Source organism: Carex rostrata, chromosome 33 (assembly GCF_964058835.1).
Source record: "Carex rostrata chromosome 33, lpCarRost1.2, whole genome shotgun sequence".
NCBI classification, from domain to species: Eukaryota; Viridiplantae; Streptophyta; class Magnoliopsida; order Poales; family Cyperaceae; genus Carex; species Carex rostrata.
The window spans coordinates 1,241,956-1,269,496 of NC_135950.1; the positions used below are offsets into that span (position 1 = coordinate 1,241,956).

Sequence of the window (27,541 nt, forward strand, 5' to 3'; positions counted from 1 at the left end):
TAAGATAAATGAATTTCAACAGTTCAGATTCACATTTGAAGCAGATTCGATGAGTTTTGGATTTGAGTTCACCAAGAAACTTAGTGAACTTAAGAACACTCTAGTTCTACACACTCCATCTCTCTCTCTCTCTATCTCTCTCTCTCTCTCTCTCTATCTATCTATCTATCTATCTATCTATCTAGAGTTAGGCTGGGGTGCTATGGATAGCATAGTGGCCTCCCGTGCTACGGCTCAATATTCAAGTTTTCAAAATCCAAACGGTCGATCCGAACCGTTCATCTTATTCTCCATATTAATATCTGCTTGGAGACCAAATTTTATAATTTTCTGAATTTTTTTACTATTTATTAAGCCACTTTGAAAATCGCTAATCCAACGGTTTTACTGTTTTGTGCAGCCACCGTTGGATCAACAATTTTGTAAAATACTTAATAAATAGTAAAAAAATTCAGAAAAATGTAAAATTTGGTCTCCAAGTAGATATTAATATGGAGAATAAGATGAATGGTTCGGATCGACCGTTTGGATTTTGAAAACTCGAATATTGAGCCGTAGCATAGAGGCCTCTATGCTATCCATAGCACCCCAGCCTAACTCTATATATATATTAGTACATGATTTTTTCCTTTATCTGGTACATTATGTCCGTATGCACAGAGGCTCTATATCCAAATAAAAACTTTCAATCCAATTTTCTGCTGAAATTGGATACAATCTGAACTTAAGATTATGCATCCAAAGAAAAGAAAGTTTAGTTTGAATAACATCACCGATTAAAGGTACCGGTTCCTTTAAGCGTATAACCTGAACTCTTTAGAGCATCTATATTCGTAAAAATTTTTGAGTTTTTAAATAACTGTTAATTAATTTTTAGAAATTTTGTCTCTGAAAGATTATAAACCCCCACATTCCTGAAACTAAAATTAGATTTTCTTAATTGCCACATCAACAAATAAATTACAGGAGGAAAGAATTTCAGCGAATTATTTGGCTACGTCAGAGTTTATAAACGGTTTTTTATTAAGAAACTTTGGAGCAAAGTTGCTAAATAAGAAACCCAAAACCCAAAATCCTAAACTCTTTGGCTTAATTTTACTCGGTTTTGGTCCCAAAAAAAGAACAATTTTTTTGTTTTAAGGATATGTAATACTTGATGTGCTTGCTTAATATATAATACATATAACTAAATTAGAAGAGAAGAAAAAAATTGTTCACACTTATCAGATATTCGGTATCCCTGAAAGTTTGAATCTTCTATATATTGAAACTCATATGTGAAATATTGTTAAAATGTGAATTCAAATTATAACGGCTAATTTATTTAATTTAATAGGAAATAGTGCCATGTAGAAAATAGTGCTTTGTAATTAGTAGGAATAGCAAATAGTGCATTCCAACGTACGGCTAGTTTTTGAATGCATTGTAACTATAAATAGAAACACATGCATGTAATGTTGAAAATTAAGATTGCAATATAAGTTGTTTTCTTAAATTTCTTCTCTCTTGTCTTACAAAAAAATAACAAATATGTTTAGGTTCCTAAATTAAATCACCAAGAAATTTCTACAAAGAATGATCAATCCATTTAAGTTAATGTATATCCCACTTAAGAAATGAATTATATATTATATTATATTATATCAGTTAGCTTAGCTCTTTTGGAGATAAATCATATAATAATTTAAGATTATAATTTCCTAATAGCTTAGCTTAGCTCTTTGACTCTTGAATTTTCTTGATGTTTGAAAAAAAAAAGACAATGGAAAGTATGCATGACCAGTCAAATTTGGAGCACTAATTCTAAAACATTATTTCCAGTCAACAGGAGAATTTTAAATTTGGATCACTAACTAGTCTAAAACAATATTCTTTCAAGTCAATGCAGAATGCTAACAATTTCAAGTTAAAATATGTTCATATTTGATTGTGGGTTAAAGTTATGATGAAATAATTTGTTTATTCTAAATTAGAATATGGCATAAGATATTCTTGTTTGGTTGTGAGTTAAAGTTATAATGGAATAAGTTGAACCTCTTATTCTCTATATTTTGTCTTATGTACTATTTGATAACAATTAGCAAAAACAAATTTACAAAATAAAATAAAATTTTAAAATTAAAAATGATAGTTTAGTACGCATGCATATGTACTTGAGACTAACTGGATGCATAGAAACTAGATTCATTCTTACAGAACAACAACAACAATAATGATGATGATGATGATGATAATACTAAAAATAATGATAATAATATTAATGATTGTAATAATAGTAATAGTAATAATCATAATTGTAATAATAATAATGATGATGATGATGATGATGATGATGATGACAAAGATAATGATGCTAACAACACAATAACGTGGAATAAGTTAACTTGTGACAAAATAAGTGATTTTTTATATATTCCATGCTATTCCATCAAACTTTATATATCTATGTTTAACAACATAAGTGTGGAATAAAGTAATTGTTCCACGACTTATGTTACAACCAAACATGAAATACATGTACAATTTACCTTTTTTAGGTTACTGATAAGATTCACCGACTGCTTGATTTTGTTCGTGTGTGAAAGCTAGCAAGGCACTTATGTATACTTCGTCATATATCTTGAGTGCCAAACTGTCTATAAATACTCTTCATCCTAGCTCTAACATGCACCATTCTAGCTCATTGCTAAGCACACACATACACATCAAATACTATATACCCATCACTAAGCTTTCTCTCTCTCTCTCTCCTACCCCTCTCCCGGCATTCATCTATGGAGCTTTTGTCTACTGCCAGCTCCTCCAGCTTTCCTTACATGCGGAGTTTACGCGACCAAAAATTTAACTTTAACCATACCAATGTTTATAACAAATCAAGTAACTTCAATCATGCAAAGGTTTCACTTCCTCTATCCAAAACATTACCCCCTATCATTTCAGAAGGACGCCGTATGTCGTCATTGTCCCGAGGTGAAAAAATTGTCTGTCAAATCACAGTGAGACCGGTATGGCTTGATGTCAGCATACCAAAGCCCTTGAGGCCATATTTCATGCTTGCTCGCGTAAACCGTGACATTGGGTGGTGGCTCCAAGTATGGCCTAGCTAGTAGCTACTGGTATTGCACATTTAATTTTCCCTTTGAAGTTTTTTACTTTGTTTTCTTTTAAAGGAACTATAAAAGTCAGTATACATGAAATTTGCATAGGTAAATACTCTTTCTGTGAATGGTTTGAAATTTTGTATTAGGGCGATATATAGTGGTACAGGCTTTAGCGAACATCTTTTATAAGTTATTTTCTGTCAATTAATATGTACCTCTTGAAAAAATATCATGAGAATCTAGTGTTGACCATCTCTGAAGATGGAATATATACTTTCAGTAAAGCTTAAAATTGTGATAAGGTTGATTTGCATTGATTGTATGCACTATCCGGCAGCAAATTAGCCACAGCCTATATGGGTCTGTCTAAATTGCTGCTGGCAGCATTTCGGCAGAGGTGCTGCCGGAGCTATATTTAGCCGTGTGATGTTCAAACAACAAATCCAAACCGTTAGATGTTTAATCTATATTATAATCTACTTGGAGACCAAATTTTACATTTTTTGGAATTTTTTTACTATATATTAAGCTGGTTTGAAAACCGCTGATTTCAGTAAATTTCTGCAGCATTGAAATCAGCGGTTTTCAAACCAGCTTAATATATAGTAAAAAAATTCCAAAAAATGTAAATTTTGGTCTCCAAGTAGATTATAATATAGATTAAACATCTAACGGTTTAGATTTGTCGTTTGAACATCAAAAAATAGAAAAAACAGTGGTAGCACCGCCGGCAGAAATGCTGCCGGCAGCAAATTAGCCACAGCCTATATATATATATATATATATATATGCAGGTCAATTGTGCTAGCTACAAAACCTGGAGTACTTCCTGATTTGAGATTGATCGATGATACTGCTAGGAGGGATATCTCTTCTGATGCATACGTCTTGTTGCACCTTAAATGATCTTCATGACATAGAATTCGACAAACAGGTAGTTAACAAGCTGTCGTTAATTTTGTATCTTAGTAACTAAATATAGAAAAAAAAAAAACTTCTAGTGCAATATATTATATATTATATATTGCGAATTTTAGGTAGCACGCAGCAAGAAGAGACCTCTGGCTTCGGGTGAGTTGTCACCTTTGCAAGGATGGAGCTTTTGGGTTTTTCAGCTTCTGCTCATGACACCACTTTTTCTTGGACTCAACAAGCTATGGTAAGGAATTACAAGTTCCCTTTCAATTCCTTTCAAATTGAAAGTGGTCTGTCTTTCTAAGTCTATTTTTTCAGATCAAAGTTTATCTATTGTGTATACATGTTTCTTATGGTCATTTGTTACTAGTAGGTTTATTTTTTGGTTAGCCAGAATTTACTGGCTTACAAGTCGGTCTTCCGACACTTTTACCAGAATAAACCAATAGGATATATAGAATAAAGGCCTACAAATATGTATTATGAAACTATTCAAAATTTAAAAAAAACACTGTTTCCGTATGGATGTGATTTTCATTATTTAAATAGATTACGTATCAGTTTTGATTTAAATTGATAACGAATTGGTCAATATAATAATATATTGATACAACTTAATTGTTAATTTCCAAATCCTTAGTTTAAAATATTGAATTTTTACGTATACATTTGTAATAATGTATATATATTAATATTTTTAATTGTTAACAATGACAGCATCGGACTTGTTGCTGCTCAAATTCCTCTGTGGTTTTTCTATCCTCTTATGAAGAGAGTGACTTATTTGGTAAATATCATATATCCCTCATTTTTACCGCAACATTCAAATAGAGATTTTGTTTTTCCAATTATTCACTGTCAGTAAATTGATGTTATTATTTATTAACAATGCAGCCACACAAGCATTTCTCGGTGTAGCAATAAACTGGAGTGCACTTGTTGGGTGGGCTTCTGTCAGAGGAAATTTCTCTGATCTTGGCACTATACTACCTATATTCATCGGTTCTGTATTCTGGACACTTGCATATCAGGTACCTTTGATTTTGATTACAGTTTCTAATTAAATCTAACTTGTTTGAAATCAGTATTTACTTATGTAATTGATTTCTCAACTGAAAATTAGCAATATTAGATGAAAAAGGTGACCTAATTCAATGGTTTAGAAAAGAGTGTTAAGCACAAGCTATGTGTTTGTGGGTTGAAGAAACCATCAAATTGAGTCTTGCATAGCAATGGTCTTGTAGTGGAAAGAATTCAAAAATAGACAAATGGTTCTTAATTTGTTGAGTCTGTATATAACATTTTTTGGAGTTTTATCAGCAGAAGACTTTTGTTTCATGGGCATACAAATTTTGTTATTTGCTTTGACAGTTATTGTTTTATTGTGTTCCATTGTTAATTTTTAGGACAAAGTAGATGATGCCAAAGCTGGTGTTAAATCGACCGCATTGTTGTTTGGAGATTCGACACTGTACTGGAATTTGGGTTTTTCAGCTATCAGTACTGGAATTTGAGATTCGACACTGTACTGCAACAAAAAGTAAGTACATTCAAGTATTCAAACAATAAATGAAAATGCTCCTTAGCTCATTCTGATAACTTCTTATTGTTGATTTTTAAAAATGATACCCCATTTTGTGAAAAATAAATTTAATTTAACAATAACTGTTATCACTTATATATCTAAAAGGGTCTTAGTAAGCTTACATCTTCCTTCATATATAAATTTGTAGATTTGTTTCCAATAAATGGTTTGGAGCGATCGTCTTTACCGGAATGTTGCTTGGTCAGCTTGTTCATTAGGGAGTTCATACTTCATATAGACGATATTAGATGATGGCATGATGCTGATCGGATTTCTCTCTACCAAGCAGCGAAGGATTTATAGAAGATTTGACAAATTAAGAATAATCAAGAAAGATTTAGTTGAATATATAGGAAATGAGTATGGTTGCTTGCAGTGGCGGATTTTGAAATACGGTATTAAGTTTGTATATAGTTGGTTTGAATTTGAGTTTTGTCTATTCCTGATTGAGTCAAAGTTCTCGATTAGTGAAATTGGCCGAGTCGTTACAATTTTGGTAGTCTTTCATCTATCTATTTTGAAATATTCCGACAAAAAGAAAGTTAATAAGAATGGTATGATAGTGGGACTACAATAAATTTGTTATTTTTTGTGTGAAAGGAATAGACTAAAATGTTTTATAAAGTATATATTGAAATTTAATGTAATGCATTAAATTATTTTTATTATGTTTAACTATTCAAAATGAGCTGAATTTTAATAGAAGAGTCTTGTGAACTATGCTTCAAAGTAAACTTTTAAAAAAATCGAGTTTTCGATCTAATTCGGTAGATTTCTACCGATTTTTCTCGATTTTAATTCATGGTTAATTACCGATTCCGCTTCCAATAAAAATTATTTAATAATATTTAATAATTTAATAATTTAAATAAAATAAAATAATAATAATTAATATAATAATAATTTATTTTGCCTACCCCTGATGAAAATCCTGGCTACGCCACTGGTTGCTTGTTTTCTTTATCAGGATATTTGTAATTTAGTTATTAGGAAAATCATATCTCATGTACATCAGCACATCTAGGTGATATTTAGATAAATTAAATTTTGACAAGACCCAATTGCCTATATAAAGGGACCATTCCACTGTTGTAATACATGAGAGCTTTCCTCATTTACTACTTTAAAATTAAACTCCCATTATCATTTTGTAACAGAGCACTAGGTTGCATATAGTTTATAGGGGTGCTGGTAATATATTCTGAAATTTCATGAGGTATATATGCATGAAAAGTCACCTTTATTATAAACTTGGATTACTAGAAAATTAACTACAAATTCCTTGTAAAATTTAATATATTATATTACTTGTGGAAAATTTAGAAAGACAAAACAAACCTCCATGCATGCATGCATGCAGTTAAGTCTTAATATATAATAACAAAAAAAAAATAGAAATATCATTAATTTCAAGTTATAATTGATAGAGATCACTTAAATATATTGTGCAGAGCACCAAATAATTAGAAATATCATTTCATGTTATGTTAATTTTAAAGATAAACAACAACAGGTAATTTTTTTTATTTTAAATAACAACATCATGAACTAAAGATAGTGGAACTTAATTTTGGTTTATCATCACAAATCAGTTGAAGTTAAACAACATCATTGATTTTGTCAACCAATTAAAGCTAATGGTAAAAGAACGAAATAATTAAATGATTGTTAGATTTACCTTGGAAAGCATGGTTTAAACATCACAATATAATTTGTTACATCGCCTGAATCTTTATTTTTGTCATGACCAATGAGAATATCCATGTGAATAAGGATACTGATATAGTTTTACGTTTCAGTTATCCGTATTCCAATAGTAGATATATACCATATATTTTAATATATATTATGAAAAATTTATGTTATTCACCATTATAATTAGATAAATATTTTTGAAGTTTAATATTTTTTTATATTTTTTTATATTATTTTAATTAATATCTGATCCGGATCCGTATCCGTATCCAAATTCGTCTGATATATTCTCTGTATCCGTATTTGGAAAATGAAAAAAAAGAAATATAGAATGAGTTTTACCACTATCCGTTCCGTATCGGCTTCGTTTTCACCCCTGACAAATTGACATAATTATCTTTTTTTTTTGTCTTTACAGTACATATTTTGTCTAAAGTTGTTGTGAAGTTAAAAGTTATCCTTATCGCTGTTTTTTTATTTTCCTAAAAGTAGATAATTATCGGATAAAACTATCAGCTCTTAACCAATCAGAAAACCATAATTAACAACCCTATCAGTGCAATGTATTTACGTATTTAATTACACCCAAAATTCAAATATACAAAAAGCTCGAATTGCTTCGGATAAGAAAAATTAGAAAAAAAATGGCTGGAGGGCTCATCGTAGGCGAAGCAGGAAAGAGAGCAGATTTCTATGAAGGAAGAATCACAGGCTATTTTATTTTGGCATGCATTGTTGGATCTCTTGGTGGATCTCTCTTTGGATATGATCTTGGAGTCTCTAGTAAGTTAAGTAATATGTAGTTTATATGCTTATATGCATACATTATTTAGGTTAAACTGATCTATTTAATGCAACAATTAAATTGGAAGTAAGTTTGGATGCATCAAGAGGTTATTTGAGAATAGAGATTATTCAAAATAGCAACGTGAACACAAATAATATTTTTGTTATTTGGAAAGCTAGAACAACTAATTTTCTTTGTTCCTTATAAATGTTGGAATGTTAAAATAGCTACTATTTGAAAGTGTGAAGAGAGAAAAATATTTTCTTCTCGGATTTCGCTAACATAGTTCTAAAATGACAAAATTGATACCCTTTCTGTTATTTTCACGTCGTGACAATTCGTTTGAGATCTCACTTACACATCTTTCCTCTTAATTAACACTTTGTTAACACTATTCTTTCTCGATTACACGATTACAGCTATTCACTGTATTAAATTAATGTACAATTCAAACAACATTTTTACTAATTCGAATAGCATAATTTTCACACTAATATGAAAATCATTATTTTTTCTCTATTCTCATATGCTAATGCCAAATATCGTTATTCTAGCTATTCTAGTACAATTTGGCTGTGTTGTTTATACATTTATCTAATATAATCTCTGTAATTGTTTAATCATGAGCTGAATGAGGGGAAAAAAAAATTAAGAAAATAAATAAATAAACTAACACACCTTCACAAAATAACTTGTGAAAAAAGGTGGAGTGACATCCATGGATGATTTCTTGAAGGATTTCTTCCCGGCTGTATATCTAAGGAAACAAGCGCACTTGAAAGAGACCGACTACTGCAAGTATGACAACCAAGTGCTGACGCTCTTCACTTCGTCTCTTTATTTTGCGGCCTTGGTCTCTACCTTTGGAGCATCTATCGTGACAAAAAACCAGGGGAGGCGTATCAGTATCATGACCGGTGCTGTCAGCTTTTTTCTGGGTGGTCTTATCAATGCTGCAGCAGTGAACATCGCCATGCTTATAATTGGACGCATTTTTCTTGGCATCGGTATCGGCTTTTGCAACCAGGTTTTCAATTTCATATATTGCAAAAAAAGCAAAATTAGGTTTTAAAGCTGTAAAAGAGAAAAGAAAAAATGATTGTTAACTTAGCTAATGCTGTACTGCAACAGGCAGTTCCACTATATCTCTCCGAGATAGCTCCACACAAGATTCGAGGAGCCGTAAACCAGCTATTCCAGCTGACAACATGCCTAGGAATCCTGATTGCCGATTTAGTAAACTATTTCACTGCAGAGCTTCACCCATGGGGCTGGCGCCTTTCTCTCGGGTTAGCAATTGTTCCGGCCGTTCTAATTTTCGTTGGAGGTATCTTCCTCCCAGAGACTCCAAACAGCCTGGTTGAACAAGGCAGGCTAGATGAAGCAAGAGAAATCTTAGAGAAGGTGCGTGGGACCGCAAATGTTGATGCGGAGTTTGAGGACTTGAAGGATGCCAGTGAGGCCGCAAGAGCAATCAAAAACCCTTTCCAGAACCTTCTGAAACCCCGCAACCGACCACAACTCATCATTGGTGCCCTTGGTATCCCCGCATTCCAGCAATTATCTGGGATGAACTCGATCTTGTTCTATGCACCGGTTATTTTCCAGAGTCTAGGATTTGGTTCAGGAGCTGCTCTCTACTCTTCTCTTATTACCAGTTCAATGCTTGTAATAGGTGCAGTTGTCTCCATGGCGACCGTCGATAGGTTGGGCCGGAGGTTTTTGTTCATTGAAGCGGGTATTCAAATGATCTGTTCAATGGTAAGCAACCCCAGCATTTTAAATGTAAATTAAAATCTAATGTGCTCACTGCATTTTATACATCAAACAACTTGTCAATGCACTCAGGTCGTGGTTGCGGTTACACTAGCTCTGAAATTCGGAAATGGAGAGGAGATCTCTAAAGGACTAGCAGTTTTGCTTGTTGTGGCAATATGTCTATTCGTACTGGCCTACGGATGGTCGTGGGGTCCACTTGGCTGGTTGGTGCCAAGCGAGCTCTTCCCCCTTGAAACCCGGTCAGCAGGCCAGAGCGTGGTGGTTTGTGTCAACATGTTCTTCACAGCAGCTATTGCACAGTGTTTCCTGGCAGCACTCTGCCATCTCAGATGGGGAGTCTTCATCCTCTTTGCTTGTCTCATTGTCATCATGTCACTCTTTATAATCTTACTCTTGCCTGAGACTAAGCAGCTCCCAATCGAAGAGATTTACGGGCTATGGGAGCACCACTGGTTTTGGAAGCGCATCGTGTCGAAGGACAGTGGAGTCGACAGAGATTATTTGAGGGCAAATTAGATATATTTTACTGATTGATGTTTGGTTTTGTTAGGAGCTTGTTGTACATGCTGGGTTGGGAATAGCAATGTAAATTGTTCTGAATTTTTTTATAAATAGGAATAAAAATAAATTAAATAAAAAAATTAGGATCAAAATTCGAAAATCTCGTTTGGAGGTATATATTTTTTTATTATAAGGAATAGCAACGGAACTAGTTTTGGTCTCTCTATATTTGAGAGAAGGGTGAAAAAAATGGTTAAAAAAAATAAAAAGAAACAACAAAAATATAAATAAATATCAACTAAATATACTATCTACCCAATTAAATATCTTCTTACAAAATCAGCATCACGAGAGTAGCTTCGCAAGTTCATCTACTCGTAAACTACCATGTGGGAACACACTAGGCATCACCTCTAGCAATCGATCCGTCTTATCTTTCCTTCTATTGCTACCACCCTTCTTAATATCACCACCTCTCTTTTCTGAGATAGCAGGAACTAAGGCATTTCCGATTTGTGTTCCCTCTTCATCTGACTCACGCACTGCGGGCTTCTTGCTGTCACTCCCTTTACTCTCTTTCTTCTTATTCCTGACATAAGTGGGACCCGGACGAGCTGTCTTGGCAAATTCAACAGATCTTTGATATACTATGTCAGCATCAGGGTACTCAGCTTCGGAGAGACTTGCAGCAATACCGTTCTCAATTGCTTGGTTTAAAAGAAGCCTCACTCCCTCCAGGTATTTACTTTCGGTTTTTGGTTCTACCTCTGTTTTAGTAGTAGAAGGGCCCTCCTTTGCATCTTCAGCTAATTTATAAAGGTTGACATTTTGGATGTGAGATCATGTTTTTGGTATATATATATTTTGGTATATAGTTCTAGGTACCGGTGTACCAACCCTACTATTGTATCTGATTTTGTATTTTACTGTAAATTTATGTATGAACTGGGACTGAATCAAGGTTAAAAGAAATACCTGAGAAACTCTGGGCACTCTCTGCTGAGTTGGCTGATATAGAATCTGAACAGGTATCAAACTTGACCTCTGCATTAACCACAAAATTTTGTTGACACTTGAGGAAATTATATAAACAACACCGTCATTTACAAGTGTAATTTCCACTCTCCACCCCTCTACATTTATTTATTTATTACAGATTTATGTATGAACTGCGACTAAATCAAGGTTTAATATCATACCTGAGAAACTTTTGGCATCCTCAGTTGATTCAGCTGAGCTCTCCATGGGCATGTTTGCATTTACAACCTCATCAACCATGCTAGTAGATACAGCATCTGAATTGTGCTCTGCATTGTCATGGCCGTTACTTTCAGGGGAATCGAGGGACGATTTCCAATCTCTACCCCTCCACATGAGTATATGCTCAAATGCAAAGGAGAGAAGTACACATGGCACCAAATCCTACAATGATGAAACACCAAAACAGTGAAGAGTGCTTTATTGTACCTCCTATTTGAGACATAAAAGTGAGACATCTTTTCAATATCATACACTCAGCATAAACTCCAAAGTACCCAAAACTCTTGCATTTTCATCTAGCCTCTAATGTTGCCTGGGTTATTTGTTATTAAAAACCAACTACAAGAACTAAGATAAATCAATAACAATGAGCTAATTGCCTCAAATTTTTATGCACTCAACAAAAGAATTGGATAGCTAATATATTTTACCCAAAACTGGACAGTAATTTAGTTGGCTCAAGATTAATTCAAAATGGGATTGTAATAAAATAAATGATTCACAAGAGTTACGGGCAAAGATATCAGCGCTTCAATAAATACACATTTTGAATCAATTTAGTACACAACAAATCAGTTTGTTTGTTAATACTTTTATAAATGTTATGTCTTAGTTTAAATAATGTGTTATTATTTGTAACTATTAAGTTATCCCATATACTTAAAAAAGCTCAACAAACCATGTAGTAAGCATTCAAATAACAAACCTGAAGTTTTGCACCAATCTTTTTATAGTCACTTCTATTCATGCCCTTGCAGTTCACTCGTACCAGTTCACATACCTCAAAAGCCTCCCTTATTTGCTGTGGAAGTTTATTATACACACCATTTTTACCTAAAGCAAAAGGAAAATTAAACAAATTTTTTTTCATTTCGAAATTACTTTTTATGTAGCGGTACTCAATATTAAATCATCAAGGTCATTAACTAAGACAATGACAATAAAAGATGATTAAAAAAATACAAATCCTTATTTAAACATTCATAAATGCAACAATTTATTTAAGTACTAATACACAAATTTAAATCTAATTGGCTTTAGCTTATCTAAATCATGTAGAACAAATTTGTATGGTTATGGTCATTCTTCTCAATTAAAGCATGGCTTAAAATTACAAACCAAAAGCAGGACTTTCTGAGTATAAAACTTATCAAAAAGCATGTATTATATTAAACATACTGAATTTAATAAAAGTATACATAGTACCGAGTTTTAATATTGGGGGTATGTCACGGCCTCTTTTGCGTAACTCATTAGCCTCCTCAAGAGTCAAACCATCTGGAACCCGCTTGACCAAGCGGGGATAAACGGGTGAAATTGGCCGCCAAAGCATGAGTGGGTACCTAGGTCTATCCTTGTAGTTATAGTGCCTGCCACGGAAGAGAAATATCGACCCTCCTTGACGGTGTATAACCTTTCCTCCTGTTTTCTCCTGAAAAGAGAATTTTATAGTAAAAATATTTTTTGTTAGAAAAAAAAAGGAAAAATCTCTACAACTGAATTTAGTTCCACTCCGTGTCATACTTGATCATCCTTTTACTCAAAAGCAATCAAGTTAATTGTAACATAGATAAATCAGACAAGGATATGTGCAGATAACACTATATCATTATATAATTATAAAAAGGTCATATGTGCAGAAAACACTATATCATTATATTACTAAACCGATAAGGTAGGCTTTTTAAATGTTGGCAATTTTCTTTAGCTAGATAAGTGCCTCTCCTAAGCTCAAATTAGTTAAGTTAATCGTAACATAGAAAATCTTTCTTCTAGGCAAACCTTTTTTTCTTTTGAGAATGACAACTTACCGAAAAATCATGTATTTGCAAACTGAACAATATGATGGGTGATGGTTATTAGTATAACTAGTGTGGTTTTTTCTTTTGTCAATTTGCCATATATAGTGCAAAATATTTTTCTGTTCTGTAGGCACTACCAATAATAAGTTTACTTAGTAGAAGGGAAGAATAGGAAAACCTCTAGGTGATGACAGACATTATCCAAATCAACAGTGCAAACTCCTATGCATTTAATCTTGCAAACTCGCCTCCTCTTCCAGTGTGCATGTATATTCTCTAACATATTATGAGTGAATCCATCTCTGCCTGAAAATCCAATGGCCATAAAAATCAAATGCACGATGAGACTAGTACATGCATACAATTTGCTAAATAAATCAATAATTGTGGTACAGAAGGAAACTTTGAAAACCCACAGAATTATCAAGGGGCTGTAGAAATTTCTTTCCGTTTCACCAATTATCAGACATTGGAAATTCTTACCTTAGTTTATCTCCTAAATGCTATTATGAAATAACAACAGGAATCGGTGCATAAAATGATGGAATAACCTTGACAAAAGCAAATGACCACAGCTCCATTTAAAATAAGGCAATAAAATATGATAAACTTATTTCACGGTTTATTCACTATGTTGTCATTTTTCCTCATATGAAATCACATCCTTATCAAAAAGGTTTGATGTCCTATAGTAAGCTTAGTCTTATGGAGTGCCTTCTTTGCAGAATAAGAGGGACCTTTACTTGAAATTTGAAAAATAAAAAAGTTCTTCCAAAAATACCCATATGAAGTTGCCTCCTAGTCCTCAAGCACCCCTTAATCAACTCCCCAATCTCCTCTTTTGTCAAAGGTTCCCCCAAGATCTCCTCTCTGGAAGCAGCATGATACCTGGGCCCACCAGACCCTGTCAGGAAGGGTCCTGGCGATTGAACTGGTTTGACCCCCTTCTTTCCTCGGGGCGGGTTAAACGAGTCAAATTCTGGGAGCTTTTTCTTGCTTGGTGGAAGTGGGGCCTTCCCTGTCCATGGCCTTGGAGTCTCTTTCGGACCGAATGGCAGGAATGGCGGCTCTCTTAGAGCCACAGGTTTAACCTGTTACCTAGAAAAGGTATATGTTAAGGTTCTATAAAAAGCTACAAATCCAATGAGTTTTCCCAATTGTGAATAGGAGCCTGACATTATTTAACCCTTGAATGTATACAGAACCTCCATATAACACACTTGACCTTTAACTATCCTAAATTTAATGCCCAATGGTTCTGCTTATCCTCAATTAAGTCTGTGACAATATATACTGTCTGGTAAATACCAGTACAGGACCCCCACCCGTAATTGTGCAAAAACATACTATTATATGTGATACCCAACATAGAATTACATGGAACGTGAGTTCGTATCCTCTGAGATATCTCAAATTTTCAGTTTGTCTAAAGCCCAATCAAGGTTATGCTTATCCTCAATTAAGTAAGTGACAACAAATGCTGGTACATACCAGTACAGGATCACACTGTAATTTCTAATTTGAGATGAAAGTATCCGAAATACAAACATTACCTTGGGAGTCTCAGTGTAGCTGTACTGGAACTCAAATGGCGCATCTTTAAACTTGTAGGTAATCCCCTTCTCAGTCACTCGGATAGACTCCTCTCCATCAGGAGGAGGATACGACCGAGGCTTAACCTGTTTGAAGGCTGGGTGATCTAAATCGCTTTTAGTAAGGGTAGGTTGAGATTTGGAGTACTGCGAAAAGCGGCTCTGGATGGAGGGAGAGGAAGGAGACCCGTTCTGCTCTGGGGCGCGACGGCGTCGGTTGAAGGGCTCGGCGTTGGCGGTGTTCCAGCGGGAGAGGTGAGCGATGAAGGGGGAAGGGGAAGGGGAAAGGGGGTGGAGAGAAGGGGAGGAGAAAGGAGAGAAAGAGGAAGGGGAGGAAGGGAAAGAGAGCGCCATGGGAGACTCACAAAGAGTGGGATTGATAACTGGATACGACTGATATCTACTGTGAACGTGTAGTTTCTCTGTGGCGGGTTACATACGGACATACCGTGTGTCGAGTCACTCAGATAGATGTGCTAATAAGTAGTAACCATAGTCACACAACTCCCCTTTAATTTGAGAATTATTTATATTTTATTCGTCTTTTTAATACTTTCGAACTGAACTATGAAAAAAACACAAAAAAATATACTACGTTTTATTCGCGAATAAAACATGAATAAAACGCAAGTCACGAATAATTCGAGAAACCTTTTTTTAAAATTTTTTTTTGGGGTTTTTATGAGTTTTTTTTGTTTCTTTATTGTACCGAATAATTTCAAATTATACTAGAATTACGAATTTTGTCCCCGTTGAACTCAACTCGAGCTATCGTTTGTCACTATGCTAATAATTGTCGGCCTGTCAGGCCATTTGTCACTACTTGTTTATTAACTCTATATTTTTTTTTTCATGAACGTAAATATTACATAAATTCTGATTTTTAATGAGATCATTTTATTTTATAAAAAATTATATAAAATTACACTTAATGATGACCACAAAATAAGTTGTACCTATTACGCTCTATATTTTTTTTGTAACTTGTTATTTGAATATCGCTAATTGGTGGAACAATACTGGTCATATGACTCATAAATATATCACTATTGTCCACTTTGTTTTCTTATCAATCTTTGCTCTTATTAATATTTGCGATCTGGATTTGATCAAATTTTTGTATCAATTGGAATCTACACCCCAGTTGGAGGAATTTCAATATATATTCAAACCGCAAAAATTTTTTTATAGAAAATTAGCTTAAAACTGCAAATTTATTTTGCAACTTTGGAATTTCAAAACCGCAAAACAAAGTTACGGTTTAAGATTTGAAATTCCAAAACCTCAATTTACGAATAGCAATTCATGGTATTCTAAGCTGTGCTTTCGAAGGTGGTAAGATGTCCTGCAAATTTATTTTACAACTTCGGAATTTCAAAACTGCAAAACAAAGTTACGGTTTGTAAACCCTTTTCGAACTGGAGAAGTCGAACTGGAGAATCAGTGCCAGATCGAAGGATTGGTCCTTTTCGACTTCTCCAGTTCTTTCTTTGTCTCATACCTCCATTTCTGACAAGGTGGCCTCCTCGTCAGCATGTGAATCGGTTTTGCCCCTAGCAATTGAGGACCCTCACTATTTGACAGAATCAGTGCCAGATTGGAAGAATCAACTAATTTTGAAACGAAATTGATAGATTCGGTCCCAATTTGACTCTATTTTTCATGAATTTTGGTAATGAAGAAAGAAGCTGTTGGATGAAATCGTGAGTGAGGGGTGAAAAAGCAAAGTTAGAAGAATGAAAGTTAAAAATTTAAGGGCATATTCGTTAGGTCAGTTTTTAAAGTAATTAAATAATATTACTAAATGTTAAATAGGAATAGATATAAGAATGTCAAATTTTGATGGAGATATTGGATATTATGGTTTTTTGATGAGAATATTCGCTATTTCAAAAGTTTGCATGGATATATTAGAAATTTTCCCTTTAAAATAATGTTGATTCTATAATTAATGAAGTTATAAGTTCTTTTATGCTTAAATGGAACAAAATTTATTGGTTATTTTATATTCCTTAAAAAGTAATTATAAGTAATAAAAATATTGAAAAGTTAGTCTTCATACTCAAACAAAATTAGAGCGGTAGGTTAGTTTAGGCCAATATAGACTTGTCTAAAGGTCAACTTATTCCATCTAAGTCTGACTTAATTAAACCACTTTTAATGAAATAAGTGAAATCTAAAATTCTTATTCCACTTAATCCACAACCAAATATGGCCTATATTATGAGGAGGGGTGTAAAGTGCGTATCCTCTTAAATATCTCATATTTTGCGTGCTGACGTGTCCGATGCTTATTTGTTAGTGCTGTAAAGTTCGTGCACAGCATATTTGAATGGTTTATATTTTCTAGAAAAAACAAATGCAAAATATGAGATATCTTAGAGAGGACATGGATTCGCCTCGGATGTGCATCGGACCAAGTTGTGGATAGTCCGGATCGTCTGTTTCAAATTTTATTCGTGTGCAAAAATGTCATGGAATCAACAAATGGCTGTTTTTTAAAAAAAAATGTTTTTATGTATGATTTGGGATTTGGATGTAGAGTTGTACATTTCATGGGTATTTGAGTAAAATTTCACGTTAATGGCTGTTTTTTTGTAGCTTGTTATTTGAATATCACTAATTGGTGGAATAATTGTTATTTGAGTAAAATTTGGGTATCGCTAATTGTTATTTGGGTAAAATTTTACGTTAATGGTTGTTTCCAATGACTAGTTAACGACCCGTGCGTTGCCACGGACAATAAAATTAAGTCTGCTTTTAAAGAACTGTATTTTGCAACATTGGTAGAAAAAAACATATAGCAAATGAGTTGGACTACCGCTTATCAAAATTAGGTAAACCATTGCAATTCAACCAACAAATTTTACGGTAATACCTTCAATATAATAAGATAATTTGTTCAAATTCTTGAACACGAGGTTTCACTGTATGGTTCATTCCAGCATATATCAACTAGAGCATCTATATTCCTGAAACTATTAGAGTTTCTAATCTGATACAGCAGTTCTAATCCAGTTTAAAGGATGTGAGAGAGTTTCTTATTTAGAAATTATGCAGTGAAGTTCCTTAATAAAAAACTAGCTTAAATTATTTATCAAAACAGATTGAAGAAGCAACTAAAGCGAACACAATGTACAATATTCATTATCAAACTACAAAAAACAGAATAATCTGAAAAGTGTATCCATAAAGCCACCACACAGTCACCAAACATCAATCATTCCACAAATTACCACACTACGCTAGAATCATGTGAGGTCTATGGCTAATCCAATACCAAAAGTGTATCCGAGACACGCTTCACTAGCTTGGTAATATCATCATTCTCCTTGTCTTTACTATCCAAAATGTTAACCTTGTTCCCGACCAATTCAAGGTTTATCTCCATCTGACTTTTTTTACCAAACGGTGACTACATTGAAAATTTAATTAAGAGTTAGTTAGTTCATTCAACACGGGTTTATGACTCATGACTCAACCCTTTAAAAACTAGTACTGATGCAACCAACGGGTTCTGGTAAGAGAATTAGTTGGTTCAACAAGGACGGACCCCCAGCTGAAACTTTAAAACTTGTAATTTTAAAAATTTCCGATGGTGTATTTGGTAAGAGAAGTTTGTTCAACAAGGGGGCTTCAAGATGAATGTTTGGAACCTTTAGAACTCAGTCAGTCTTGTAAGAGTATTTATTTATTAATAATACTCACCAACACTGCCTCTTTTCTTGCAATCCAAATATTCATCCACTGTAGTTGTATTGTAGGGATTGATTTCATTGAAGAGTTCCAGAAAGACAGATCCGGACAATCAATATCAAAGCAGATGCTCCATGGATTAATTAAATAAACAAATTGACAGTCCAGATCTTCTCGGTCTCTCCAATAAATTAAAAAAATCGAAGAGAGATTCCTTATTCCTTTCCTGCCAATGCCATAATAAATTATGCATATTCCTAAAATATCAAAATTAGCAAGCATTTCAAAAGTAACATAATATCTCTAGAATCAGAGTTAACAATTTAAATATCGCCAATTCAAGTTAGTCTATTATTAACTTTATTGACAGAAAAATGGAATTTTAAAAAAGATAACCTATATATCCTTTTTATTGCCTGAGAACAAATAGCAATAAATAAGAACATATATAACATTTAAACATCACAACAGAACTAAGACTCAAGAGAGCAATGAAGAAACTGTGTTAGCATTTAGCACCAACTGTATTTTGAAAGAATGCTGCAATTGAATAAGACTCAAGTTGGTCTTAGTTAAAATCATCAGCTTATTCCCACTACATCCTGCAAACCTATAAATCACATACATACCTGACGGCAATGGAGCAGAGTCAGCTTTTGAAGGTTACGTGCATGGGACAGGAAATGATCTACCACATCAAACTCATCAGTCATGCACCATTCTCCAATTTTCAAGGTCTTTAAATTTGGAAATTTAGATGTTTCTTCCTTCAATACATCCTTCATTTCCTAAATTTCGCAACAAAAAAAAGCAATACAAGTCAAGTCAGTCAATATATATTTTCCATACTTGTTGCAATGAATATATGAAATTTAGTTTTCAAGTAATTAATAGCAATACAATAATCCAACCAAGTAAGAAAAATTAGCATAGAAAATAAGTTACGATAATAATCATACCAAGACACTTGATTTAGCCAACATTAACTCAAGTTCGGATGCATTAGAAAGACCCGTCAGAAACAGAGAGTCCTCATGGTAATGGATACATGCTTTCACAAGAGACTCCATTTTGTTTAACTTTATTGTTCCCTTAGCACAAGAAAGTACCTCCAAGTACAGCAGATGCGGAGTTGAAATTGTGATATCTGTCTCATTGACACCTGTCTTATTGTGGAAATTGCAATAGCCATTAAGTTCCAGACGCTTCAATGTGTCAGAAGATATTTCACAGGTTCTCAAATAGCAATCAAAGAGCACCATTTCTTCTAAAGCAGACAACCCTGACAGCTTTTGCATTACCCCATCTTCAATAAATATGGAACGAAGGGTTAATTTCTTGAGGTGGGGAAGGTGTACAGACTCTTGAGACGGGGCTATAATTTCATCTTCCAGGTTTAATTCCATCTCCTCCAACGACTCACAGGAGAAGATAGAATCAGGAACTCGAAAATCAGACTCCGAGTAAATATGGACAGATAGAAACTTGAGATTCTGCTTTGCCACAGTATCAAGCCATTTAAAGGCAGGAGTGGGGTAGGTGTCCCCCTCAACCCACGCAAGTTTGAGCTTCTCCAAATTTCTTAATTTATCAGGGTTGTTTAAAATGCGATCACCAAATTTTTTGAATTTTTCTGCATGTAATTTCAAGAGTTTTTTATCATCTCCGGAGTCTTCTGGGAGGAATTCATCAAAATCTAAGTTAACATCAGGTAGTTTAGCCCAGCTGTTCTGCAATTTTTTGGCCAGCAAGGAGGTCTTGAAAGCCTCCTTTGTGCTCAGCGAAGATAGTATCAGGATCTGTAAATCATCTGGCAACTGACTTATCCTATCAACACCAACATCTGCAACTGCAATCTCTCTTCTCCTTTTTGTACGGCTTTCAGTTGGATCCATGACTCCTGCTCCTGTGTATATTATGAGTTGTTCAGCAAAGACATCTCCGTAAATTTGTAAGGAGTAAAATTGGATCTTTGCTAAGTATCTAACTATTTTCCTATAGATTCTATTAGCAGTTTGAAAGATACTCTCTCAGTAAAGCTCCCAAACAACTGTTCTGATTATAAATGCACATTTATTATCTAAATTAATAAGGAATAATGGATATGGTGTATAGCAAGGTAGCAAAAGCTGAATCTAAATCAGCAGAGGCAAGCTTTCTTCTAACCTCTGTTGCTGCAAACGAAAGAGAAAAGTAAATATTTCGAACCCATAAGATCAGGTATGTACATATTCCCAAAATCATACATTCATGTACCTATTAATATTGAACCCTTAATGTCAGATACATGCCATATATAAATTTCATTTGTTTTGGAGTCTTTTCGGTCTTTTGGTGCTCTAGATTCAGCACAGTATATAGAAGGACCATGCCAGACCAATAAAAAAAAAAAAAAAAAAAATCAGAGCAGCCACGTTTCTTACTTGTTTGTTCTTTATTAATTCTTTTGTGTATTTAAGGGTGAAGGATTAAAAATTTAATCCTCACTAAGTAGCACTTGTTCATTTGGTACTAAGATTAAGAACAAAGGCTTAATATAAGTAAAATATTGATTATACTGTGTAAAGACCTAAATACCCTTACATATATTTTCTTCTTTAATACCCTTGCACATTGATAAGTCCTCCCCCTCATATACTAACTTATTTCATTACTTTTTCTGTCACCTAACAAGATGCAATTTAAAAAAATATATGTAAAAGCATTTGAACCAAATAAAATACTAGCATACACATAATAATATACTGGCTTGTTTGATTATTTCTTATTATATTTTGTTTAAAATTTGTATTCGTCATGGATATATGCGTTGTTAAAAAAAAATTGCACTTTTGAAAGATTAAATTGAAAAGATCCAATATGCACTTTTGAAGGAACAGACCCATAACAGAAATACCTAATTGCACTGTACCTGACATAATCTAATAAAGATTACGCTATCAAATTATCCTATATGACATAACCTAATCAAAATTTTCACAAGTGGTGGTACTTGTATCAAGAATTACAGAATGTGCTAGCAAATGGTTAAAGAATTTTGATCAAATGAAATTGACCTTTAATTAAGGAAGTTTAAGTGCTAATTACATGTACCAGCAACCACTGGCACTAAATTTTTGTTTATTGGTACTGAAGCACTAGATTCGATACAAATCAGCTTCCCTATATTAATTGAAATTTATCAATTATATCAACTAGTTTATTTAAGTTGAATGAAAATGATATTCAAGAAACGACAAAAGAATCTAAAATCAAATGGTCATGCATGCGAGAAATTATCAAATACACAAAAGAATTAATAAAGAAAAATGTTAAATCCAAGAAAGCCAAAAGACCACATTAGATTTCTGGATTTGAGACTAGCGCATGAAGAGAGATGCCAACATTTACTCTTCAAATACTCAGATTCTTGATCCAAAGCAAAAACGAAAAAGGAGGAGATGGATACCGGTCAAAGGGATGTCAATGGAGAGATCGTCTCGGTGCGAACAAGGTGGAGCTGTCGGAATGGATTTTGGATTGCTAAGTCACCACCAATTTACGCCTCCAAGAAAAGAAGAAAAGAAGAAGACTATTAAATAATGAAAAAATATACGAAGCTCCAACTCAAAGCATGGGTCTCCTCTCCTGAGAGAGGCTGAGAAAGAGATCTTACTCCCGAAACGCTGAAATGAAGGCGGAGTAGAGAGATTCCTCCAAAATTTTGGCGTGGCGAGGAGCGATTGAAAGTATGAAATGATTTTGGGGGTGTCTGAATACAAGTGTGAAGTGGGTATATATAGAATTCACATCGTGCAACTGAACCGTCCCATCTGAAACGGCACGAATATTAATGAATACCGTGCATTACAGGGTTGGACGGACGAGATTCGAAACTCAACGATCGGACGGACGAGACTCATGAAGAATATGAGATGCTCCAAATTTTTGGGGTAAATATTTTATAGAGCACCTTTATCTTCATGCAGTACAAAGACTATAAAATTAAAACAATGTTTCATACGATTTATATGCTGTACGAAGGCAAAACAGCTATGTTAAAATCTTTACCCAATAGTTTCGGACATGTATGCTGGAAGGAGATGTCTCTGAATCTTTGGTCCCACTTATGATTGTGTACTACTGGGGTCTGTAAATCATTGCTTTTACACATTGTAGAACAGGTCTATATAAAGGAGTTAGGCTAATATGACACTAGTGTTATATCAAACTAAATAACACCACATCTTAAATCCTTAGATCTGCTTTAAGATTCGTACAAAATGAAGTGCTTGAACAGTAAAAGCAGATAGTACGAATCTTAAAGCAGATCTAAGGGTTTAAGATGTGGTGTTATTTAGTTTGATATAACACTAGTGTCATATTAGCCTAACTCTATATAAAGATATGGTCCGGATTTATTATTTTGTGGCTGATATTACCGATTTTTTTAGAAATACCCTCCAAAAAAAATATTTTATTAAAAATAACCAGGTTTCAGCCAAATTTTTAAAACTACCCAAACCGCGGATTTTTATTCCGGGCCGTGGAAAAAATTCTCGCCCCGAAAAAAAAAAAAAAAAAATTTAATTTTTTTTTTCCGAGCGCGGATATTATCCGTGGCCCGGATTTTTTTTTTTTTTTTTTTTTTTTTTAGAGTTTGGAGTTAGAAAAATAATGTTTTTTTGGAATTTTTTGTCCAACTTTGCACCTCTTATTAACATATCAAAACACCTCCAAAAAGCATGAAAATTTACCTACATGCATTCTTGACTTCATAGAATAAGACTGTAAAGTTTCATACAAAATCTCAAAACAGATCGTGAGATATCGGCTCTCAAAAATTGCCCGAACTGCTGAAGGAGTGCTTCTGAGTCCAACTTTGCACCTCTGGTTAACATATCAAAGCATCTTCAAAAGTCATGAAAATTTACCGACATGCATTCTTGACTTCATAGAACAAGACTGTGTGGTTTTATACAAAATATCAAAACAGATCGTGAGATATCGGCTCTCAACAATTGCCTGAACTGCTAAGGAGTGCTTCTGAGCCCAACTTTGCACCTCTGATTAACATATCAAAACACCTTCAAAAATCATGAATATTTACCGACATGCATTCTTGACTTCATAGAATAAGACTGTGAAGTTTCATACAAAATCTCAAAAAAAAAAAAAAAAAAAAATCCGGGCCACGGATAATATCCGCGCTCGGAATTTTTTTTTTTTTTTTTTCGGAGCGAGAATTTTTTCCGCGGCCAGGAATAAAAATTCCGGGTCGCAGAAAAAATCCGCGGTTTGGGTAGTTTTAAAAATTTGGCTGAAACCTGGTTATTTTTAATAATTTTTTTTTTTGGAGGGTATTTTTAAAAAAAATCGGTGATATTATCGCCAGGAGACAGGAGGAGATTTTTTACTTATAGAATTATTATTCAATAATAAAGGTAAATATAAAAAATATCTTCAATTTTTTTCCCGAATCAAATTCTTTTTTTCTTTAATGCTGGAACATCACAGATGGAGAAATTGATTGGAATCCGAATTTTTTTTGGAATCCAAGGTAGCCTATTTCTTTCGATGTGCGGTCACTAGTAATTATGTGATCATCAAAACAATAAATAAATACTTCGGATCTGAAAAAAAATCGGTTTCAAACATTAATCTGAAAATAAAAACTGTTCCAAATTTTGAATACTCATTATATTTTCTATTATTATTTAATAGTAAAATATCTCCAACAGGAGACTGCTCCTGGATCCCATGCTTATTCTCGAGTACTTGCTTTCAAATCCCAAAAAACTCTGAATTCTTTCTTATAACCTTTAAAAAACACATACACAATCGCACATATTATAATGATTTAATCCTATAATATATGATAATTAAGTGCATATTATATAATGACGAAGAATATATTAATGAATGATTCGGATAACAAATTGTGATGTTTAAAATAATATAAGAGTGCAAATGGGTCATTTTATATTTATGATGTTTATACAAGTATATATCTAAATAATATCACTGTGTATCTATTAGTGTGTATGCATTAGAAGTAGAAAAATAGTCTATTTCTTCTTGAATATCGTCCAATTAAAAGACTGTCATTTTTCTAAAATATGCTATATATTTTTTTTCTAATAGAGAGTAAAATGGGTACTTCATGCATTTATAATGAGTTTTACTAGAAAAAAAACATATTTAAAATGGATAAATTTGTGAGTTTTTCAAATTTAGAAAATATATAATTTCCAAGTTTTTGAGGGATATACATGAAATTCTCCCTAATAAAAAAAATCAGGTTGAAGATGATATATATTGCTAAGTCACCAAACGAATGAGGTACTAATTTGTATGTTTGAAATATAGTATCTGGCTTGAGAGTTTTGATTCTTATATCAAAGCTAGATTTAGATAAAATAAAAATAATTTATAAAATTATATTTATTCTACGAGAAGAAACTTAATTTTCCCCACTAAAATTGATTTAAGAACTTTTAACCTTTTTCTTATACTTTAAAAAAATAATTTATTTAGGGTCTTAAAAAAATAATTGTTATCTGACTCAATTCATTTGTGTTATTTTATTTTTTTTGAGTAATTTTTTTTTTGTTTATTCAAGAACATTTTATTTTATTTTAGATGCTGAGCAATTACATCGCACCAATTTTATCAGCATGTTCATTAAATTAACAATTCTATGATTGAGAGATTACAAATTGCCAAAACATATAATCCATTTTCAACTATTAAATATATACAAAATAATTAAAAAACAAATCTCATCCAGGTAAGTTAATTTATGCTTTTAAGGTAAATGAAATAACATAAAAAAATACAAATTATTATTCATTTAAACAGATTTAAGAAGCAACTAAAGAGAAAATAACGTACAATACTCACTATCACACTACAAAAAATAGTATAAATACAACCATCACACAGTTGCCAGACATGAATCATTCCACAAATTACTACACTATGAGGAAATGACATTGCTCTCACGTGAAAATCGAATTATGATTAAACTTTGAATACCAGTAAACTAATAACAAGGATTGAACTTAGAATATATCTGCATATAACAAAAACATATATATAGGAGTAAAGCTAATATACACTTAAGTGTACCATACTCTTAAGTTTAGGCCGTTCGATTTCTTTAAAAGTCGTGTAGATTCTTTAAAAGTCGTGATAGCACGACTTTTAAAAAAATCGAACGGCCTAAACTTAAGAGTACGGTACACTTAAGTGTATATTAGCTTTACTCTATATATAATATACAATTACTTAAAATACAGTTGGCCATAATATACAAAATTAAAAAAGGTATCAAATAAAGCAAAAATATATGGTAATTCCTTTAATATAAGTTAACAATGAAATAATAACTCTTTTAACAAGGTAATTTGTTCAAATTCTCAAACATGAGGCTTCACTTTCTGGATTATTCCAGCATATATCAACTACGATGCTATGTACCAATACTACCAACTATTTATTTTATTTTTTTACATAGTTTATTTCAGTATATAGCAACTGCAACTAAGTGACTGTAACAACAACAATAGTGCAAATTAGTAAAAATAATGTGAATTAGATAGCAAATAGGCCAGTCATATTTTCCAGTCAACTTTTTGTGAAAATTGAAATTCAGCAATATTTAGGATTTTCATCAAATTAGAGCAAATCGAATTTAACCAAACAAGGGGAAGAGAGAGACCACATAGTTCCTTTCTAATATCTAATATTGACAATTTTTAAGGCAGGAAATTATTTCTCCAAGAACATTCTTTGCATCTCCTCCTATATTGACAACTTTCATGGGGCTCGTTAAACATGAGTCGCTTGAATAAATTATATGAAAATATCAATGAAGCAAAGGGAACCCCTTTTGCTTGGAGGAACAAAATTGATGCAAAGAAATTTATTGACAGTTTCATGTTAATGAAGCATCCTAAAGAATTATTTATATGCTGCTTAAGCATCCTATTAAGACAAACCGAGCCTGCAGCAAAGCACAAACTCACACCTTAATTTCAAAATTGCTTAAAAAAGGTAAGTTAACTTGTGTTTTGAAGATAAATGAAACAACATAAGAAAACACAAATTATTATTTATCAAAACAGATTTAAGAAGCAACTAAAGCGAAGACAACGTACAATATTCATTATCCAACTACAAAAAACAGAATAATCTGAGAAGAGTATCAATAAAGCCACCACACAGTCACCAAACATCAATCATTCCACAAATTACCACACTACGCTACAAACATGTGAGGTGTATGGCTAACCCAATAACAAAAGTTTATCGGAAACACGCTTCACTAGCTCGGTAATGTCAGCATCCTTAATTTTATTATTCCCCAGAAAGTTAACCTTGTTCCCGACCAATTCAAGGTTTATCTCCATCTGTCTTTTTTTACCTGACGGTGACTACATTGAAAATTTAATTAAGAGTTAGTTAGTTCATTCAACAAGGGCTTATGACTCATGACTCAACCCTTTAAAAACTAGCACTGATGCAACCAACAGGTTCCGGTAAGAGAATTAGTTGGTTCAACAAGGAAGGACCCCAAGCTGAAACTTTAGAACTTGTAATTTTAAAAAGTTTCCGATGGTGTATTTGGTAAGAGAAGTTTGTTCAACAAGGGGGCTTCAAGATGAATGTTTGGAACCTTTAGAACTCAGTCAGTCTTGTAAGAGTATTTATTTATTAATAATACTCACCAACACTGCCTCTTTTCTTGCAATCCAAATATTCATCCACTCTAGTTGTATTGTAGGGATTGATTTCATTGAAGAGTTCCAGAAAGACAGATCCGGACAATCAATATCAAAGCAGAT

At 33.2% G+C, this 27,541-nt stretch overlaps 3 protein-coding genes and 1 long non-coding RNA gene across 5 annotated transcripts; 2 read left to right on the plus strand and 2 right to left on the minus strand.

Annotated features, from left to right (window-relative positions):
- The first annotated feature begins 3,900 nt into the window (after positions 1 to 3,900).
- Positions 3,901 to 4,806, plus strand: LOC144548761 (uncharacterized). The gene is made up of 3 exons (XR_013509459.1): positions 3,901 to 4,035; positions 4,139 to 4,260; positions 4,734 to 4,806. It is a non-coding gene; the product is annotated as an uncharacterized LOC144548761 (long non-coding RNA).
- Positions 4,807 to 7,864: 3,058 nt separating this feature from the next.
- Positions 7,865 to 10,502, plus strand: LOC144548553 (sugar transport protein 14-like). The gene is made up of 4 exons (XM_078297250.1): positions 7,865 to 8,079; positions 8,788 to 9,110; positions 9,215 to 9,844; positions 9,932 to 10,502. Exons 1-4 carry the CDS (start codon positions 7,941 to 7,943, stop codon positions 10,376 to 10,378), a joined length of 1,539 nt encoding a protein of 512 aa, XP_078153376.1. The 5' UTR covers positions 7,865 to 7,940; the 3' UTR covers positions 10,379 to 10,502.
- A 151-nt stretch (positions 10,503 to 10,653) lies between these two features.
- Positions 10,654 to 15,392, minus strand: CAF1 (RNA-binding CRS1 / YhbY (CRM) domain-containing protein). Its single transcript, XM_078297249.1, has 8 exons — positions 14,979 to 15,392; positions 14,207 to 14,516; positions 13,604 to 13,731; positions 12,830 to 13,055; positions 12,330 to 12,457; positions 11,563 to 11,785; positions 11,339 to 11,407; positions 10,654 to 11,169 (listed from the first exon to the last, which is right to left on the minus strand). Exons 1-8 carry the CDS (start codon positions 15,369 to 15,371, stop codon positions 10,709 to 10,711), a joined length of 1,938 nt encoding a protein of 645 aa, XP_078153375.1. The 5' UTR covers positions 15,372 to 15,392; the 3' UTR covers positions 10,654 to 10,708.
- Positions 15,393 to 18,137: 2,745 nt separating this feature from the next.
- Positions 18,138 to 22,476, minus strand: LOC144548637 (F-box/LRR-repeat protein At4g14096-like). 2 transcript variants are annotated; one of them, XR_013509404.1, is made up of 6 exons: positions 22,369 to 22,476; positions 22,162 to 22,257; positions 19,673 to 20,619; positions 19,343 to 19,501; positions 18,726 to 18,939; positions 18,138 to 18,432 (listed from the first exon to the last, which is right to left on the minus strand). XR_013509404.1 is itself a non-coding variant. In XM_078297352.1 (5 exons), exons 3-5 carry the CDS (start codon positions 20,606 to 20,608, stop codon positions 18,959 to 18,961), a joined length of 1,107 nt encoding a protein of 368 aa, XP_078153478.1. In that variant the 5' UTR covers positions 20,609 to 20,619; positions 22,162 to 22,257; positions 22,369 to 22,476; the 3' UTR covers positions 18,927 to 18,958. The 2 variants fall into 2 exon arrangements, 1 of the variants encoding a protein (XP_078153478.1); XM_078297352.1 differs by lacking the exon at positions 18,138 to 18,432 and having other exon boundaries at positions 18,927 to 18,970.
- Between the last annotated feature and the right edge of the window lie 5,065 nt (positions 22,477 to 27,541).